Here is a 20,473-nt window from a genome sequence, read left to right on the forward strand (position 1 = left end):
GTACCAAAGTCTCCTGATACACTTTAGACTTTGGAGGAAAAAGAGAAAGCGGTAGTTTTCCGGCGTCTCACCATTACCTCCGGTCAGAACTCTTACGATTGTTTGGCAAATATAGCAGCCAGTCTCGTATTATTGGAACCAAGAAAACCAATAAATACGGGCGGTAAACATTGACCTCTATCGACCATAGAGTTAAAATTTCAAACTAATTTTTTCTGAAGGAATTGATGCGTGCCTGTCAATAACGACCAATGTGGGCAGACTCTGGCCTCATATTGGCTGCCTTTTTGGGTCATGTCGGCCAAGCTGTCAGCGATATGATAGACTACGCCCAGAAGTAAACAAGGCAAGGTAAAATTTCTTTTCGCTTATGATGCGCAGTTCTGCAGGAATATACAATTCTCTTCACGTGTCATCTTCAAACGAGCGGATTTTAATATATTGTGTCCGATTTGGACTCGATTTTCAGTGGAATCGTGTAGAAAAAATTAACTATGAAAAAAAAATATTTGATTAAAAAATCAATTCTAATTTGGATGACATCAAGCATATTGTCGGCCGGCCAGTGTTCCACCTTAGTTTGCTGCGTTTGGAATAATAACACTGATGGTTTTTATGAGATGCAACTCCTCAAACACTTTCTGGCATCCATTCACGGAATAACTAGCGTACAAGTTATCGTCTTATCATTAATGAAAGCTTGAATATAAAACAACCTTGGTCACAGCGCAATATGATGGCCTTGCAGAGTTTTAATTAAGCATATAAAGTACCACAGCAGTGAGGAAGGCTTGGCCCGCCCTTCCATGAAAGCAATGTTCAAGTTTTTTCATTAGGAACACTTCTTTTTCATTGTGGAGGTTGTTGCAGATAAAACACCGCGCTGGACTTCGCAGTAAAAGCAGTGATCAAGATTAGGATTTGGGTTCATCTTTCATAAAATCATGAGCTAGAGAGAACCTTTCCAAGCAAGTCAACAAATAAGTCTATCACAAGGAGAACTCCAATTTTAAGCTTATTTGATAAAAGCATACATTAAAGGACTTCTTCAGATAAGTTAACAAATAAGTCTACCAAAAAGTTCATTTCAAAGCTAACCAGGGGGAGCCTAGGGATGCAGTAGCACTATCCCCATCTCATTAAAAAAAAATATATAATAAAAAAATTGTTTATCTTATATAAAAATTTTGAAAATTGTATGTCAATACCTGTTAAAATTTTAAACAACCTCTTTCACAAATTTTTTTTAACTTCACCCCTCAAGTGTGAGCTCACAGTGTGACTGCTTGTTATTGACCCTCGCTAAAAGCGGGACAGACCAAACACAGAGCCGTCTTCCCATCCACTCATTCTTAAAACCCTAGCCATAGAGATTCCATTTCAATGATATGTCCAATCAAGTCAAGTGGTGGGGCTCCCAAGAGAGGTGCTGGCTAGCAGGATATTAACATCCAAGACTATCAATCTCACGAGTCCCATACGCTGGAACGAACAGTAAAGCCGTCACTTTCCTCATACGTAGACTTGCAGCGGAGCTTGTCCCATTCTCTAAGACGAGAATGTGGCTGCTACGCAGGCAGCGTGTCACCTCCTTCGCAGAGGGTTCAAGGCCTGGTTCCTCCATTGGTGCAAGTGAATTAGATTCAATTGGCAGTAGCAATTTATAATGGTTTTAATCTTTTAAGCAATAAAATTCAAAATTTTAACCATCTAAGAATGGGACACTCAAGCTTATATTTAATGCATGAAAAAGTCCATTAATTGAAGTCAAGAGAGGACAGTGAATGGTCTACGAGGCAGCCGAGCATAAAATGAGTGATGACGGACGCACAGGCCCCATGCACAGCCCGCCCATCACTGTTCATAATTTTTTATTGACCAATTTGGTTTCGTGGACCCTTACTAGCTAGATTCTGATGTATACACTTTGAGCCTCCAACCAGTGACCTTATCTCCTCGCCAGATGGATTGATTACCTTTCACTGTTGGCATTTTATTTGTGTGAGTGAAACATTGTACAACCTTGTCACGAGTTTCCATGCCATACTTTTTAATCAGCATGTTATGATTAATTAAAAGGAAAATCGCATTTCAGTGATTACCACGCCAAGATCTTGATCGGTAAATGGTAAATCTTTGCTCCAATCTTGTCTAATATGATCACTTTCAGGCATTCATCAAGTCAGACACGCCATTTCAATTACCGCTAAGTTTAAAAGTCACAAAACTGGACGCATGTAACAATTGGTGTTGAGACAGAAGTGGCAATTGATGTTGAGACAAAGGTGGATCCCGAGCGTGACGAGGCTCAGGTACAACTTCTAGTAGAATTCGGAGTTTAGCGAGAGTCTCATGCATGTTATATTGTCGGATTTGAGATTAGGAGCTCACAAAGCCTAAACTTGGAACCAGTAAGGTGCAAGGATTCAACTATTCTAGGACAAAGAAGTACTCTAAATCAACAAAGACACAGTAAAACCAGGAGCCCGTGATCCATCCATGGATTTCTAGCTGGAGTAGCAAATCACCTGAAGAGCAGATGAAAGATGGGGGAACAAACACAAAAGATGCAGTTAACTAATCCAAAGAAATATATGATAATTAAGCCAGAAGAGACAGATGATTTAGAGCATCTTAGGCCTCTCCTTTACCCTAACCATCAGCCCGTTCTTCATGTTCAAGATGACAGACGTGAGTGGGGCAACAGATTGTCCCTCCTCCACCCTCACCGTAAAGTTGAGCAGAACCAGGGCAGCAGCAAGCTTCATCTGCACAAAAGCTATGTCCCGACCCACACAGGTCCTCGGCCCTCCATTGAAAGCAAGAAACCTGTAGCTGTTGTTTTCATACCTCAGTTTTCCGGCCTCGTCTATCCACCTCTCCGGCTTGAACTCCAAGCAATCTTTTCCCCACACCCATTCCATCCTCCCCACTGCGTAAATCAAGTAAAGAATTACCATTCCTGGTTTCACCACAGTCCCACTAGGAAGTGTTGCTTCCTTTACGACCCCTTTTTGGCCAATAGGAACAGAAGGGTACAGCCTCAAACTTTCACTCAGTGCTGCGTGTAGGTAGACCAACTTGTCCAAATCCTCGGGTTTCAGGTTCTCCCTCTTCTTCTCCCTCAGCACGTCCCTTACCTCTTCCAAAATCTTTGCCTCCACATGGGGATGATTCGAGAGGTTCCAAAAGAACCAGCTCAGAGCAGTTCCGGAGGTGTCTCGACCGGCGATCAGGAAATTGACGGCCGTGTCTCTTAGAAACGTCACTTCATCTGATTTTTCTGCATAAATCGATAGAAGGTCGTTGCCTCTGAGGCCGTGATTCTTCCGGAGATTAATCTGACGTTCGACGAATTCGTTGATAACAACTATGGCTCTGGAAAGTTTTCTCTCCTTCCAAAGGTTCAGCGAGCGAAGCGTACGCCACCAGCTTGCGGGAACCACGTAGCGGAACGCTATAGATTCCATGGCGTTATTAATGGCTTCCGCAAACGGCACGATGGGGAAGTCGAAGGAAAGACAGCGAGGGCTTTCGCCGAACACGGCCTTGCATGTGGCGTCAAAAGTGAACCTCAAGAGGATATCTTGGATGTCGATGGGCTGCTCGGATTGAGCCGATCGCTTTAGGATTGGGATTAGCTGCGACTCCACAATCACTTGAGTCGTCCGAGCCATGAACTGGCGGAAGAGCTTGGAATGAACATGAGCGTTGGCCATCTTCCTCTGCACCAGCCACGACTCTGCGTCTGAGTTGAAGATTCCCGAGCCCATGAGCTCCAAGAACGCGTCGTTGAACTCTTTCCCCTTGGGGAAATTCTCAAAGTTGGATTTGAGTATGTACTCTACGTTTCTTGGGTCGCTGGTGGCGACGATATGCATGTCGGTGAAGACAGGGCCCCGGAATATCAGAGTGCCTCCTTCGGCGGCAACGACACCGTGAATCCATTCGTGAAGTCTGTGGTAGTTGGCCAACAGGGAAGGAAGATTGTTCAGGAGAGGCCAGGTGGGTAAGGGCTTGTTCCTCTGTTTATGGTAATGATGGAGGAAGAAGAACAAGAACAGAGAGACCCATACTTCCGGCCATTGGAGGATCTCTAGGACTCTCGAGAACATTGCTGATGGTGTTGAATTCAACTTCATTGCTTGGGAAGAGGGTGTGAATTCTCCATATTTATATGAATTCAACCTCCCTTTTCGCTTCTCTTCACTTGATTCGGTGCAGTTAAAGAAATCCACCCACGTTAGCTTCTTTCGTCGTGGCTGGATTGTTCCGGAACAGAAGTGGGGGACCGTGTGCCAGAGAAGGCGATGAAAAAAATAAATGGGAAACTGATTTTAACGTGGTTTGGACCTTTGTATCTGAGGTCCGAGAACTCACTCACCAAAAATCTATCGTGCTTATTTTCATTATGGTTTCATTTTATACAAAACATTTGTGAAGGAGAAAAGTTACCAAAACACTATTTGCATGGGAAAGATTAATATCTCCTTCACATGTGGAGCAAAGTGGCATTATATAACTATTGGAAACATTATTTTGATTATCCTATACAGAGTGACGTCTGAAAAATATTCATCTTTATCTGCTGAACTTGATATATTAGCCACCATTGGAGTACTTGTTGGTTTACAAGCAATCATTTCAGCTCGGTGCAATATATCAATAGCATATGTATGCTGATTTAAAAAGAGGCAAGATCTGGTACGTTGAACTTGAATACCAAGGAAAAAATGCAGCTTGCCTTAGTCATTCATAGCAAAGGTTGCTGAAATTCATGTAGAAATGCTTAGCAACTGCTCATAAGAATGATGTCACCAACATATAATAGAAGCGAAGTGTTTGTGCCATCTTGAAGTCACACAAAAAAGTGAATGATCAACACTGCTGGCACGAAAATTTTGAGAAAAGAGAAATTGAGCAAAGCGGTCATACAAAATTCCAAAGTATCAAACACAAAAAGAAACTAGAACTAGAATTTTCGTTCTAATTCCAATTTGAGGTGGAATTTTATTTCTAAAGTTTTGATTTTAGAACCATTATTCAAGGCCATCAAACACCCCCCTAAGTGTTTGCTCCTATTGGAAATGCAATGGATTCAAGTATTTGATTTCAATTTTGATAATGTGACATAAAATTTGCCAACCAACACTCATGTGTTTGGTTGGTTAATAAAGGAGGAGGGAAAGAAACGGATAATTAAAAAGCATATTTGGTTTCAAAAAAAGAAAATGAAAGGAATTAAAATGTAAATCCAATCCCTCCAACATTGAAAGGATTGAGATGAAAAAAAAAAAGTTGCTACTTTCTTGTTTCCTTTTTATTTAAACAAGCTTTGTAATCATCTCTTTTCTTTTCTTTATTTTTCTCTCGTTTCTTTGCTCTTCATTTCTCTTTTTTTCCTTTCATTTTCTTTCCATCCTTCCCTTTCTTCTATTTCCTTCTATCGATGGACACTGCTAGATGGAGAGGAGCACGAAAAAGGAAACCATGGCCGAGCTAGCCGGAAAAAATGCAGTTCTACAGTTTCATGACCTTTGTGAGGCCATTCCCAGCAAGAAAAAGTTTAGCTAGCTTGGACTGGACCCGCGTATATCCCATCTCAGTTTTCTCTCTAGCCACTTGATGATCTCTCATTTGGATTTTGATTTAGACACCAGAGTACTCAACCCAACTTTCTCCATAAATTAATGTACTTCGGCGACATATATCTGAAAGGAACGTGAATGGTTAATCACGAAGTCACTAACATTGCCTTAATCCAAAATAATGTTAATTAATGTCAGTGTATCATTCCTTACTGACAAATATGCGTGATATGTAATCAAAATTAATGCTGCAAACTTCGGTTTCTTCTATCTCGTGTTGAAACCATTAAGATTGACACACAGAGGCGATACACAAAACCAATTGAAGTTTGGTTAGATTAGTTTTTCATTAACGCATTGATGCATATCAACGCCGACCGGCCAATATGGGCCAATTTGGCGTCCAATAATTGGCCGATGCGGAGTCATATATATCGACTCTTGTACTGCGGCATCTGTAAGCTGTCCACTGGACGTTCATTAATGCCTCTGTTAAGAGTCGGCACAGTACCAATGGAGTCGACGATTTTTCAATCTACTGTCTGGAAAGATGACAACCAGACCAAAGCCGGCCTGCAAGTGAAGAAGGACACAGTAAAATAAACTCTTAATTATCTTGGTGGTGTATGGTTGATGTGAAACGATAGTATCCACGTGCCGTCCTCATATGATCATGCATGTGCAAGAAACTTCTGCCGATCAAAATCGGGATCTTGTGAAGCTATGATAAAATCCAGAAAGAAAACACGCGCAGTCTTCTGATAAGGATACTATTCCCCAGCAATTATCATTGCTGAGCAGGAAATAATATTGGAGTCTCTGTCTTTGAGCAGCCATGGATTTCTTTTCTTTTTGCAAGTTGAGGTGGATCGTTACAGTGCCTCCTTTTGGCAGGAAGGAGCACCGTGGGTCGGATTCGATGAAGTCGGTGGTGGGTGGCAACCAATTAAGAGGGAGGATTGTTAAGGAAGGGCCAATGGGCCGGCTGCTTGTTCCCTTGTATGTGGTGATGATACAAGTGGTGATGATGGAACAAGAAAGAACAAAGACACCCACACTTTGGCCATTAATTTGCATGGAGTGTCTTCATTGTGCCACTTTAATCGAAAAGTTTAATCTTTTATTAAAAATTATGAGCGACCTTTAAGAACTTATAAAAAATAAAATTATTATTAAGTAGCTGGTTGTTCAGCTTTTAGCCTTTTTAAGACATGAACAAACTGCTTGGGGCTATATTGGGATCGGTTGAACTAGGATCTTAAACTTAGTGTTAGAGTGAGTCGGGTTGTGTTAGTAATATCAAAGTCTATTCATCCTTTGGGCTTAGGTTCCACATGCACTAAGGAGGAGTGTATTGTAACACTTCATTTGAGAAGTTTAGTCCTATATTGAAAATTGTAAAGATCTTCCATAGTTAATAAAAATGGTTGTTAAATGGTGGGTTGTTTTGGTTTTTAGCCTTTTTAAGACATGAACCGTAAGGATGTCAATATATCTGATTTAAATATGAAATCAGATGGAACCTTTCTAATAAATTTGTCATGAAAAAAAAATTAATATCCTATTAATAAATTGAATCGGATTCAAATTTAAGAAATGACATCCAATTGAATTTAAATTCAGATATACAAACATATCCGATAGGCTTCATATATAGATTCAAGTCAGATTTATTTTAAACAAATAACCTATATTTAATTCTCTTGCATTTGGAAAATTGTTAACTTCGTACAAAATTCGAATTTAGATTCAAATATAAATATAAAAAATAGATTTAGATCGAATTCAGATTGTAAATTTGGATTTGAATATGACTTTTTTTATTTGCATTTAAATTCGAATATCTAAATGTAGGAAAAAAAATGAAAACATGATTAAGAGTATGTCGGATTGGAATTCGATCCATTAGCATCCATAATTGCTAGGGATGGGATTAGGAGTTACGAACCATGAATGTGAGCCCGGTGTCATATAAACTTTTGCTAACATTGGGAATTGAGAAGAGAAGTACGGAGGTCTCCATATGGATCGGACCAAGTTTCCTTTTAATTTCTTTAAAATTTTTCTCTTGCTGTCAAAGACTGCTTAACTTTTAGTGTGAGTTCGTTAGGATCTGTGTTCTTCGAAGTCAATTTTGCCGCTCTAAAATTTAGAGCTGCCTTGGCTGAGAGAGTCTTGCTTGCTTCCGTTGGAAGATTTACAGGATCAAATGCGTTTGTAGGTTTCCAAACTTTTTATTCAATCGCTTAGTGACAAAATCTTTCGTTGGTAAGAGATGGCGAACGTTACTTTGCCCTGCTGAAGTAAAACCTGTGTAGGTTGTCGGTTCTCCGGACAATTCCAGTCATCAGCCACGGCCGTTGTCGAACCGTTGCTGACGATATGCCACACCCACCCGCTAATTGTGTGTTTTTTCGTTTTCCTCGCAAAGTATATTTCTCTCCGGTCAGCTTCCCGGGACATTCTATTTCTTCGGGAGATCGCGAGAGAGGGCGAGCCTGCATAACCGGTGACGGGCCGACGGCCTGCCCTCTGCCGCTGCCGAGGAGGCCAACTGTGATCTGCCGCTGTTTCAATCTGTAATCCGGAGACCCCCATTTTTATCTTCTTGATCACTCGTTTACCCTTCTTCGATCCAGTCGTGGACAAGAAGAGAGCCGACGGCCTGCCCTCTGCCGCTGCCGAGGAGGCCAACTGTGATCTGCCGCTGTTTCAATCTGTAATCCGGAGACCCCCATTTTCATCTTCTTGATCACTCGTTTACCCTTCTTCGATCCAGTCGTGGACAAGAAGAGCGAGCTCTTCTTCAACTTCAACCCCTCAGAAGCCCTAAATATACTCCATATAGTTTCAGAGAAATGTCAGAGTATTTTCCCTTGCTTGCAGGGGATGCTCACGGGAGCCGCATTTCTCAAGGGTTTGTGAAAAATTGTCTTCGCCATGGGCCGAAAGGTCTTCCTACATCGGCAGTCATGGCTCTTCTTCAATTTCAACCCCTCGAAAACCCTAAGTCTACTTCATATAGTTTCGAAGAACAAGAAACCATAGATGTCAGATTAGCCAGTGGCGGAGCCAGCGTGGGGCAGGCGTGGGCGGCTGCCCACGCCAGCCAAAAAAACCTCCACAGTTTAGTGGAGCGTCTTTGCCTCATGCCCGTGTTGACGCCATGTTGCTGCCCACGCCAAACATGGATCGGGTCCAACAATTGGTCCAGCTCCAGCCTCCAGAAAACATAAGGCGCCCAAATTCACCCGAAAGTTCACCCAATTGATTCTGTTTGCTCGCAGCCCGCCCAAATTCACCCGAAAGTTTGAAACCGAATGGCGAAAGTAAAACTGCCGAAGGGCGAAGCCGCGAAGGGGAAGGGGCGAACCGGTGAGTGAAGGGCAAGGCTGCAGGCCCACAACCGCGCAGTGGTGAGACGTTTTTTCTCTTGCAATTTTTAGGGTTTTCTTCTTCTTCCCGTCGGCGACCTTTTTACCCTCTGTCGATCTTTTCTTTATTTTGCTTTTTTCATCTCTGTCGATAAAGGAGAACGAGAGGAGCAGGTTGGTTTTCATCTCTGGCAAATCTTTTCTTTATTTTGCTTTTTTCTTGGGTTATTTTTTCCGTTAGGGCGTCAACTTTTTAAGCGGACCTCTCCGACGGATTTTCTAGGATTTATTTTTCCTAAATGACCTGCCGATGTCGAGGTTTTTTTTATTGGATGCGAATATTGTAATTGGTTGGTTGTTGATTAGGGTCTTGTTTCCTTCGTTTTCTGGGCGTTCTGATGAATCTGCGATCTTGTTCTTTAATTGGCATTTTTGTTTTTTCTTTTTTTGGGGAGAACTACAAGCCTTATCGGTTCATGAGTTCAGGCATTTCTTTTGGATACGTGTATGTGGCTGCATACTTGACCCCCAGGATGTTGATGTGTGTTCGTTTTTTTTTTACTATCGGTCTTCATAGAAGCACCTATCTAGTTCAGAATCCCAGTTTTATTTAATTCTCTTGGATTTTGGGGCCCTTTTTCCTTTTAGCATTGGGCCTTCTGATTAACTCGCATGAGAACTAAATATGATTTAACTCTTTTTCCTGTACGAGCAGAAGAACTAAGAACCATGGAGAATGTTCCGTGACTTGGCCTGAAACCGTCGTTTAACATCTTCAAGAACAACTCCAATGCTTTGTCATCTCTCCCTGACTTGGCGTGAAGATTTTTTTTTTTTGCTTTAGTTCCAACAACATGTACTAGTGCCCCATAGCCAAAAATTTCTGGCTCCGCCACTGAGATTAGGTTTCCTTTGCTTGCAGGGGATGCTCACTACAGCCCCATTTCTAAAGGGTCTTTAGAAAAATGTCGTCGCCATGGACTGAAAGGTCTTCCAACATCAGCAATCATGGCTCTTCTGCCTCGCATTTGTATCTTCGCCATCGTTTACAGCTTACAACTGCAGGGTTCGATGTCAGGACTATCTCGGGGTCCCTGTCGAACTCTAGCAAATGTGATCGCTGATCATGATTCCGGTGGACATGTTGTGAGGTGGAGAGGAAAAAAGTTAAGGGGTTCGCCCGATTCAGATGGGGTTCAGGTCGTCTAGGAGGCGGAGCTCGTTAAGCAAGACGTGGATGTCGATTCATCGTGAGGGCTTTCAACGGTAATCTGATCTCGCTGATCATGTTATTAATTTTTTCCTCTATGTCTTTTACTTTGTTTCTAGTTGTTCTTCATTTTCCTACTTTGTTTGGCGGATAATCATCCAGAATAGACGTATCAAAAATTCAGAGAGAGCTTCTTTTTTGTCCTTCTTCTTCTCCTCTCTCATTGGCGTTCAATTGCGGCTCGTCCATCTGTTGGAATTCTTCATTATCTCTTTACTTATATGAGTGATGATGGCTTTCATACTTAATTTTTCTCTAGCGCACGTGATTTACATCACTTTGCACTATCCTGTTTTTTTCCTGGTTCCTCTTTTTTTATCGTTTGAATTATCCTTGCGATTTGGAAGAAGCAACAGGATCGGCATTAGTTTTGTAACTAGAAAAGCTAGTGATCCAATAAGAAAGGTCAGCTCTTCGAGAGGAGGCAGAAGAATATGACTACTTCATGCTCTTAGATATTCAAGAAAGGTACAGTGATCTTCTACTTTTTTTTTGTCATTTTTCTTGTTTTCGCTTGTACTTGATTGAACCATGTCCAAATGGCAAGCGTTGTTGTTCCTGATACTGGTAGTATATTCTTTGGACAACTTGGTCTTTCTGGCTGAATTGGTATTAGTTAATATCTTCAGCTGCTGTGCACGATCATTTCTTTGATGCTTTCTGCCTTTGGCTGGTTCTCAAGCTATTGGAGTTATTACAAAGGTCTGAATACACACTTTTGATATATTCTCTATTGTTCATATCCATATGCTTTTTATTAGTTAGCCGCAACTTCATTATTTTCTTTTTCCTCCCATTTTATTTCTTAATTTAGCTGGCACAATTGAATGGCATTCAAAACTTTTTGCCCGGTAATGTGATTTCTTGTTGACTTGGCGATGTTGGTGTTCTGGTAACACAAAACTGGTGGCTTAATGAAAAAAAAATGTTATGCATTTCACAATTTTCTTTGGCTATGCGAGTAATTATTTTTGTATTCTTTAGCATTTTCTACTGCCTGCATTTGGTTTTCTTCTTTCATTTAAGTGGAAAGTACAGAAACTAGTTTGTTTCTTTATGAAAAGATGTTTGCATTAGGAATAGCTAATGGTTAGAACTTAGAAGATTCCATCTTTGGCTGAAATAACATGAAAGTGTGTCTAATGTTGCTTCAGGCCAACTGTTTCTCAATCTATTGTCTACCACAAACATGTTCATGCTTTATGTCATGGTTCAATGTCCCACAAGAACTTCGTCCAAGTTACTTTATCAATGAGGGTGCTTACCAATATTTGTGGATAAATATGTGTAAACACAAAGAGTTGAGGACTTCTTCCAAAGCTGACCTGTACTGTCTAACCTCTTTTCCACACGTCGCTTTTTTAATTAGTAAATTACATACTAATATTTGCTATTTGTTCAGGTCTATCGTGATCTTTGATCATGTGGTGTTCCTCAGTTGGCGAAGAAGCTGAGTCAGGTAATTCAATGTCGACAGTGCATTCTGTCGTGTCGTTTTTTACTGTGATTGCTCACTATTTTGACTGCTCTCATGGTCCATCTATGTGTGCCACATGTGGGACTGCTCACTGGTCTGTTGTCTGGAGCTACAACGAATGGCTATGACAGTGTCTCTTGTATGTGATGTCAGAATGGACAAGGCAGCAAGGTATATATTTTTTTATACACTTTTGTCTGTTAACATGAGGCATGTCTTGGAATATAGGCATAGGGTCTTTGATCATTTACGTGGTGAAATGGTAAACATCTCCCTGAAGCTTTTACTAGTTGTATGCAGCATAAAAGCAATAGTCACATTCAATTGTCTTACTATTTAAGATGTTTCCCTGGCTCAAAATTTTTATTGCATCATTGTTATTTTGCCTTATCTGAACTTCGGAAGCCGTTGTGCATGCATAGAGCACTATTACTCAAAAAAATGCTGTAGTTTGTTGGAAGGCAGATGTCTATTTTTCTATCCTAGAGCCTGAAGGCAATGAAGGACAAAAAAGTTCTCTTCTATCCTATTTTAGGAATTTTGTCTATATAAAAAACTCTCTGAACTTTTTTCTGGGCCATCAAAACGCACCCTATTAATTTTCCGGAGGCACTTGTCAATTTTCACCCTTTTAACATTTGGCTACGAAGATAAAAGTTAATCCCATGAAAAATTGGAATTCCTTGCCCAACACAAGCTTTGGAATTATACAAATTTGTTTGTGCAATATGCAAACATAGATGACACACATAAGCTACAGGCAAACTGCACATGAGAAGAAATATGCAACAAACAATTTTGGATAGTAAACGAAAAACAGGAAAAGGAGATCCCTGCCTACAGTAAAATAATGTATTGCCCATTACTAGGATAGGCAAAGCTTTTGGCACAATAATACAACAGCTTACTTGGCAAAAAACACTTGACATAACTGAGGCTCCTAAAAGAAACTCCCATAGATCCTAGTAATTGAACCCGTTCCAATTCCACATGCAGAAGTTGGCCCTTGCAATGCTTACATTCGTTGCCACCATTGTCCCCAACAGAACAAAAGTTTGCTGTTAAATATACTGAGAGGTATCTTTTAACACTTCCGTTGCACAACTAATTGCAAAACTAATGAACATACCCCCTCTACAATCTTGTCAAGTTCCCTACAGCCAGAAATTATCTGAACCACTTCAAGCCATGAGCTTGCATCTGGCTACTACTGGCAAAGACTGAGGGAGGGAGGGGGGGTATAGCTTGGATGCTGCAGAACATAAAACATACAGAAAATCAAAATCGCCACTAAACTTTTACAAGAAACAGGTTAAAGAAGACAATGCCAGCTGGAATTAAATGATAACCAGATCAAGAATCAACAAACCAATTTGTGGTACTTCTTGTTTGCTTCAAACCTTGTTATCCTTCTGTCCCTAGAAGAATGGAAAGAATACCCTGACCTCAAGAAATTCATTGCTTATTTCAGTCCGAAAGGAAATGGGCAAAATATAACCAATTTGAAGGCTTCAGGCTGAAGCTCATGAAAATTGAGCAAAATTGCAACAACCTCAAAACAGTAAGCCTAGTTTGCTATATAAAAAAACATGGCCAATGGTTTGTGTGTGTTTCTTTTTTTTTTGTCTTTTTTTTTTGAAGAGCTTAAGCATTTTGTTGTACAAGACCGTAGGCACATGGAAACTAGATGTTTTCACTAGGCTCAGGCCGGCCTTCTAAGAGTCGGGTTTGGGTCGGACACCTGAAAATCGTGGCCGAATCTGGCCCGATACCCAAAATCCGAGCTTGGGTTTGGCCCGATTAAAATAAAAAGTAATTTTTTAAATATAAAATATATTATTAATTATCATTATTAAATAAAAATAATATTAAAATAAGTCAGGCTGAATCCAGCCCGATCGGGTACCCGGCCGATGCCTAGCCCTAGTTTTCACTTCATCTCTGTATATAATATTTTTATTATGCTAATTGTGTTCACATCCACCTTCCAAATATACTTAATAATGGAAAGCTTCCCCCTGTAGGCCCGAGTTGTAACCAAGAAGTGGTTATCTCAAACTTTTAGACCATTCAAGAAGTGGGAATAAACAACTCTATGGTTTGGCAAAAAGCAAAAGAAACATTATATAATGGTTGTGAACCTGGGCTATGTTTGAGTCAAACCTTGGAGAATGCAGTTAGCCTCTTCAGTTCTTCCTTAGAAATGAGCCTAGGTCTAGCTAACTAACACTACTTGTTTTCAAGGGGGGATTTTGCTGCTCATCTCTAGATCCTAATATGTGCGTAGAACACAATGTGTAGCAGTTTCAAACTGTACACGAATGAGAACGGGTAGAATGCGAAACTCTACCAATACTAAGCAATAACTAGTTCTCTTAGGACCTATAATCTTTTCGTGGCAAACCCAAGGATTTCCAAATTGAGATTGAGCTAGTGTTTGATAAGCATTGAAAATACCTGGATAGTTTTTTTTCCCTATTGTTTGTCGACGGGCCTGAAACAAAAAAAAGATCCCAGATAAATTTTAGTCAACCCTCCCAGATAAAAGAACGCTACCAGTTTTACTCCAAAGACGTTACACTTCTTAGTTCTTCGGTACATAGCGTGTCATGCTACAAAATGATAACAGTTGCAAAGCTATATCCAGTTGATTCCGCAAAAAAAAAAAAATCAGTGTCTATGATGACAGCAGTCAGATAGAAGAAATACCTGTGAAGTTGACTCTTGGATGCCCTGGGAAGAATGAGGGGAAGGTGGAGGGTTTTGGCTCTCAGTCAAACGGTAGAATGAAAGCTCTGAAATGAACAAAAAAAAGAGGAGAAAAGGGGTGTGATATCGTTATATATATGGTTTCAGTTATTTTTTTAAATCCAACACACGGTCAAACATTTTGAACTGAATACAATGTAGAGGAGGTCTAACGAGATCAAATGCAGGTTAAAATTTCCCCAACCCTTTACAACCAGTTCTGTCCTTGGCAACAAAGGTTTAGAGAGCATCTAATGGCAGCCTAATGAGTGTTGTTAGTTAACAGACTGCATGGCTTCTCTTTACCGTCTGAAGTTCACATAAACAGAAGATCACAGATCTCCTTAGCCACCTGAGATTGACATCTATTCCAATGTAAACCAAGAGGAACAGACTTACCAGTGTCTGTTGAGAAGAAGCCAGACTTCCCCATCGAGCAGACCATCCACACAAGGAAGCAAGGAACTCGTGCTTGTTGAACAGAAAAGGAAAGGAACAGCAGGTATCTGATTGGCTAATCGCTTCGGCTTTGAATTCGAGCTCAGCCAAGCGAACTCAAGTTCAAGAAACGTTAATCCAGGAGAACTTAAACATCCAAACCTCTACGGGCAGAGGCTGAGATCATGTTGCATAAACACTTCTTACAATGGCCGGAAGAAGGCATTTGGTAACAAGAACGTCATTGCGTTGTTCGGAACACAGTTCCAAGAAGATGGACACATTCGTAGAACCCTGTTTCAGAGAATGCAGCCTTCCTATTAGAAAAATGCCTTTGAAATGTTGCCAAAGTCTTCCAAAATTGCATTAGTAAAGCTACTAATTTAGTAAATTGGCTGATCCAATAATTCAGTTGAATCAATTTTTGACCATTAATGAAACTATTAAAATATTAATTTATGATAAAATAAATGAAAAAACATTATAAATTAATCATTAAAAATAACATGTAGATAGGACATAGGAACGGAGTCAAAGAGAGTGCCGGGGTCCATGGCACTCGTGAGTTATTAAAACTAAAATTACTACTAAAAAATTAATTTGACCCAAGTAAAAAATTTTAAAATTATATAATAGCCCCATACAAAAAAAATCTCGTCTTTGCCCCTACATATACTTGAATCAGCTGGCAAGTCAGGTGTCACCGGTTCAATGAATCGGAGGAGCTTTGTGACATTGGTGTTGTGATTTTAGAGCTTGGTGGTCGGACACCCATTTGGGTTCTCATTTTTAAAATCCTTTATCACCAATTAGATGGAAGTAAATAATTAGATCAAATATATATCTCATTTACTTTAAACAATCACTGTAGTCATACGACTCAAAGCGGGTACAACTTTTTTATATTTAGTTTTTTAAATCATCCTAATCTTCTTGTTCGTGTCCATAAGTACATGTCCTTAAATCAAAAGTCACATTTCCGTTGATCGGCTAAATTTTAGCCGTTTTTGTAATCCAAATGATATACTTAATTAGTTTAACTATTAACTTCTTAAAAGAAAAAAGAAAGATGAATTCAGAAAACCTGAAATGAGAGGATAATTTTGAAAACTTAGTCAATAAAGTGCAGGCCATTAAAAGAATCTCTTAGTACATTCACCGTCTCTCAATTTTTTTTATCAAATTCAACTATTATCTGAATGCAATGGGAGAAAGATTTGGTGTAGCGATTGAGGTAAAATAAACAGCACTATGTATATATAGAATTCTGTATGTATAGTTCATTCATTTTTCTCTTTATTTTTTTCTCAATCGTTAATTTATAACAAGTTGAAAACTTGAAAATGTTATTTAAACATATTTTACTTTCAATCCTTAATCCGGAAAAGATCAAAAATTGAAAATGCGACTTAAACGTCTACCCTAGAAGTGTCTAACACTATATATATATATATATATATATATATATATAAAGAAACAAAAATGAACAAGTTGCATTATTGAATCGGGTGGTTCATCGAATCATTGTGACATGGATTCGGTTCTATTTGGCCATAAAATCAATTTCCACAGATCGCCCATAAAATGCCAAAACTGATCAAGTTCTAACCGAAGCAAGTGGAGCCAGAACCAGATAGAGGCAGGAGGAGAAGATCTATAGACTATAGCTGATATTTAGCGGCACGTACGGACTCCCCGACAAGCGGCTAACATATGCAGCGCATGGCCGCTTCCTCTCGCCAAAAGGCAGCCTCTCCTGTCTTCTTGCTTTTCAGACTGACGTTAGCTGCACGCGAGCGCATCACGTCTTTTCCTTCCTACAATCGTCTGATACCAGGCTTGGAGACCGAGCACGTACGTCTGAAAGGCGGTTCTTTTCACATATTCTCATCCTCCCCGACTCTCGACTCTTTTCCTCGCTAACTGAAGAGCAAGATTCGCTGCAGAGCCGAGTTCGCGGTGTGGCGGCTGGTGGTTTCATGATTCTGTGCTCTTTTTGTCACTTTCTACCGATCAACGTTTCTTTACGTATATCCGAGAAGGAAGCAGAAAAGTTCCCCTCTAGGAAGAGAAAGGAGAGGAATCGCCTGGTCGGAGACAGGAAGAAACCATGGTGATCACTACCACGATGCTCGTCCGAGATGGCGACCAATCTCTCAGCTCGACTTTTGCTTCCCGCTATGTCCGTTCCGCTCTCCCAAGGTCAAGAATCGCTACTCCTTGTTTGCGCCCACGGATGGAGTACCACCCACGTTCTAAAAGACCTTCTTCTTCTTGTTCTTCTTCTTCTTGTGCAGGTTCAAGATGCCGGAGAGTCCGATACCGAAGGAGGCGGCATACCAGATAATAAACGACGAGCTGATGCTGGACGGAAACCCCAGGCTGAACCTGGCGTCGTTCGTCACCACCTGGATGGAGCCGGAGTGCGACCGCCTCATCATGTCCTCCATCAACAAGAACTACGTTGACATGGATGACTACCCCGTCACCACCGAGCTCCAGGCAAACTTTCACGACTCCTACCTCTGCAGTCTCCTTTATTAAGTTTTCGGTCCTTTATTCTTCACGGTCGCGCTTTTGGTCAATCGCAGAACCGGTGCGTGAACATGATCGCGCACCTCTTCCACTCGCCGTTGGGAGAGGCGGACGCGGCGGTGGGAGTGGGGACGGTGGGGTCGTCGGAGGCCATCATGCTGGCCGGCCTGGCGTTCAAAAGGAAGTGGCAGAACAGGAGGAAAGCGGAGGGGAAGCCCACCGACCGCCCCAACATCGTCGCCGGCGCCAACGCGCAGGTGTGCTGGGAGAAGTTCGCCCGCTACTTCGAGGTGGAGATGAAGGAGGTGAAGCTGAGTGAAGGCTACTACGTCATGGAACCCCACAAGGCCGTCGAGATGGTGGACGAGAACACCATCTGCGTCGCCGTCATGTTCGGCTCCACCCTCAACGGCGAGTTCGAGGACGTCAAGCTCCTCAACGACCTACTTGCCGAGAAGAACAGGCAAACAGGGTAAGATACTAAGAGATCTTATATCAAAGGGACTATTGTGAGGATAAGTTTGCACTTTACACCCATTCCCATCTTCAACTAAATATCAAACCATATGAATCGATTCATCGTCTTGATCTATATAGTAAATATGAGAAAACATATAGCAGGTTGTAAGCTTTTATGTGTTACATTGGCTTGAAACTGTGTAGAAGTATACTTCTTGACTCTTGAACGAGTCCAAACTTAACTAAAGTGTGTTAGATCGGATCTCTCTCTATCAAGATGCCGGTAAGTGAGAAATTGTTTCTTCTTCTTCATGGGGAGCTGCAGGTGGGACACTCCCATTCATGTGGACGCAGCTAGCGGTGGCTTCATCGCTCCTTTCATCTACCCAGAGTTGGAATGGGATTTCAGGCTGCCTCTAGTGAGGAGCATCAATGTCAGTGGGCACAAGTATGGACTCGTCTACGCTGGTGTGGGCTGGGTGGTATGGAGGAGCCAAGCTGACCTGCCTGATGAGCTCATATTCCATATTAACTATCTGGGTTCAGACCAGCCCACCTTCACTCTGAATTTCTCCAAGGGTAAAAAACGATGCCTCCATTTTCTTGTTTTACACTTGTACGTGCTTTCTTTGCTTACGTTTCTGATTTGCTCGATGGCCTTTGGGTTGCTGACCCAATTGTTGATTTGGTTGAATTCAGGTTCGAGCCAGATCATTGCCCAGTATTACCAACTCATTCGCCTCGGGTTCGAGGTAAGTTTTCTCCAAATATTGATTACTAAACGACCATGATATATAGTCTGCTGCCGTTTGTGCAAGTAGTGAACATGGGGTATAATATTTTCGACAGGTCGACCTCTCATTCACTTGTTTGGACTTGTTCTAAACTCAAAATGATCGTTCCCAACTTGGGTATTAGATGAACATGCGCCAAATACGTGCATCACTAAAATATCTTTAGACCATATTGTCAGCAATTAATTACTTTTAAAAGAAATAAGCTGTGATCTAAGTTGAGCTCCTCTTCTATCGATAAGTCGATTTAAGCTTTTCGTTTTTCTTTGATCTATGTGATTTTAAGATATTTTTCTTGATTAATATGCCCAAGTAGGTAACAAAGATACAAGATCTCGAATGACCGAGGAGGAAATTTGTACAATGGAGCGTTTAAATTTTGGTGATAACAATAAGATTAAATTCCTTTATTTAAGCAATTAATTTGTGTAAATAATCAATCAGTTAAACGAAACAAACAAAAGTTAATCGTGTTTTTATTGTCCCATTAAACTTGAGCTCGATTTGCTAAAATTTGCAAAGGTGAAGATAGAAATTTAGCACATAGCAATTCTTTAAGATGGCGTCCCTGAACATGCAATTTCAGGGCTACAAGAACATCATGGAGAACTGCACGGCGAACACCAAATCTCTGAGAGAAGCGATCGAGAAGATGGGCCGGTTTGAGATCCTTTCCAAAGAAGCCGGAGTTCCACTCGTAGCTTTCGCTCTCAAGGACAACAGCAAGTATAACGTCTTCGACATATCACACAGCCTTCGGCGATACGGGTGGACGGTGCCGGCCTACACGATGCCGGAAAGCGTCAAGGACATCGCCCTCCTCCGTGTTGTCATCAGGGAGGATTTCAGCCGGAGCTTGGCAGAGAAATTAGTATCTGATTTGGAGAAAGTGCTGAAGGAATTGGACTCTCTTTCAGCGGCTGCTGTGGCTCCACCTGCCGACACCACACAGGGCAACGGCAAAGGTGAGATGAAGAAGAGTGTAGGGAAGGCCTGGGAAAAAGACAGCAAGAACTCGAAGAGGGTCGTTCCTGCGAGGAGGACCAGTGGACCATGCTAACTGTGGAGCAACTGCAGCACCCTTTTGTTCTTCTTTTACCTCTTTCCAATTTGTTTAATGTACAGTGACTAGACTCTCTTCAGTACACGTACATGGCAAGAATGTACAGAAACCAGGCGGTCATGTACTTGACATGAATGGTGGAGGTGAACGCCTCCTTTTTGGCTCGCGGCAATGACTGTACAAGTTTTTGGATGCATAGGTCATCTCTAGGCTTGTGGAAGTAGATCTTGTTATTTAGTGGTACGAGTGGGCAAAGAAGGATCTGTCTTTTACACACATGTTGAGACTTGCCATCATCTTCATTTTACGTGACTTGCTTTTAATTTCTTGTGGTATCTACTTTGCTTGCCGGCTGTTGAGCAAGACGCAGAAATATTGGTCATCTTTAATTGATTTGGAAATGAAAGAGTGTGCCACCTTTGAAAGAACAAGAAAAATATTCTAAAGCTGCACTTTGTTCCGGAAAGTTATTTGTGCATTGGAAAGAAATTTCTTGAAACTTTTTTTCCTTTTTTACTAGAAAAATTGTACAGCTTTTCCTGTTTTCCCGTCCCCATGAAACGGATCCATCTTTTTCTCTTGGAAATCGGTGTTTCCTGCACTTGGGAAGTTCTCCTCCTCCTCTCTTTCATCCCCATGAAATATCTTAGTTAGGGTCGTGGACCGTTGTAGTTGCCCATGTTTTTTTTTTTGTGCCGGCTGCTGATTGAATGGCTCATGGAAGTGT

At 41.1% G+C, this 20,473-nt stretch overlaps 2 protein-coding genes and 1 long non-coding RNA gene across 5 annotated transcripts; 2 read left to right on the forward strand and 1 right to left on the reverse strand.

The window, feature by feature from the left end:
* Nucleotides 1–2,553: 2,553 nt before the first annotated feature.
* Nucleotides 2,554–4,451, reverse strand: LOC116259718 (cytochrome P450 86B1-like). The gene has a single exon (XM_031637631.2). The coding sequence runs from the start codon at nucleotides 4,140–4,142 to the stop codon at nucleotides 2,625–2,627; it is 1,518 nt and encodes a 505-aa protein (XP_031493491.1). The 5' UTR covers nucleotides 4,143–4,451; the 3' UTR covers nucleotides 2,554–2,624.
* Nucleotides 4,452–7,915: 3,464 nt separating this feature from the next.
* Nucleotides 7,916–12,049, forward strand: LOC116258510 (uncharacterized). 3 transcript variants are annotated; one of them, XR_007574043.1, is made up of 4 exons: nucleotides 7,916–9,004; nucleotides 9,885–11,559; nucleotides 11,635–11,691; nucleotides 11,841–12,049. It is a non-coding gene; the product is annotated as an uncharacterized LOC116258510 (long non-coding RNA). The 3 variants fall into 3 exon arrangements; XR_007574042.1 differs by having other exon boundaries at nucleotides 9,885–10,700; nucleotides 10,862–11,559; nucleotides 11,635–12,049; XR_007574041.1 differs by having other exon boundaries at nucleotides 11,635–12,049.
* Nucleotides 12,050–16,523: 4,474 nt separating this feature from the next.
* Nucleotides 16,524–20,165, forward strand: LOC116259648 (glutamate decarboxylase-like). The gene is made up of 6 exons (XM_031637507.1): nucleotides 16,524–17,097; nucleotides 17,193–17,397; nucleotides 17,487–17,902; nucleotides 18,215–18,468; nucleotides 18,589–18,641; nucleotides 19,270–20,165. Exons 1-6 carry the CDS (start codon nucleotides 17,006–17,008, stop codon nucleotides 19,741–19,743), a joined length of 1,494 nt encoding a protein of 497 aa, XP_031493367.1. The 5' UTR covers nucleotides 16,524–17,005; the 3' UTR covers nucleotides 19,744–20,165.
* The last annotated feature ends 308 nt before the right edge of the window (nucleotides 20,166–20,473 follow it).

This window comes from Nymphaea colorata, chromosome 8 (genome assembly GCF_008831285.2).
Source record: "Nymphaea colorata isolate Beijing-Zhang1983 chromosome 8, ASM883128v2, whole genome shotgun sequence".
NCBI lineage: Eukaryota > Viridiplantae > Streptophyta > Magnoliopsida > Nymphaeales > Nymphaeaceae > Nymphaea > Nymphaea colorata.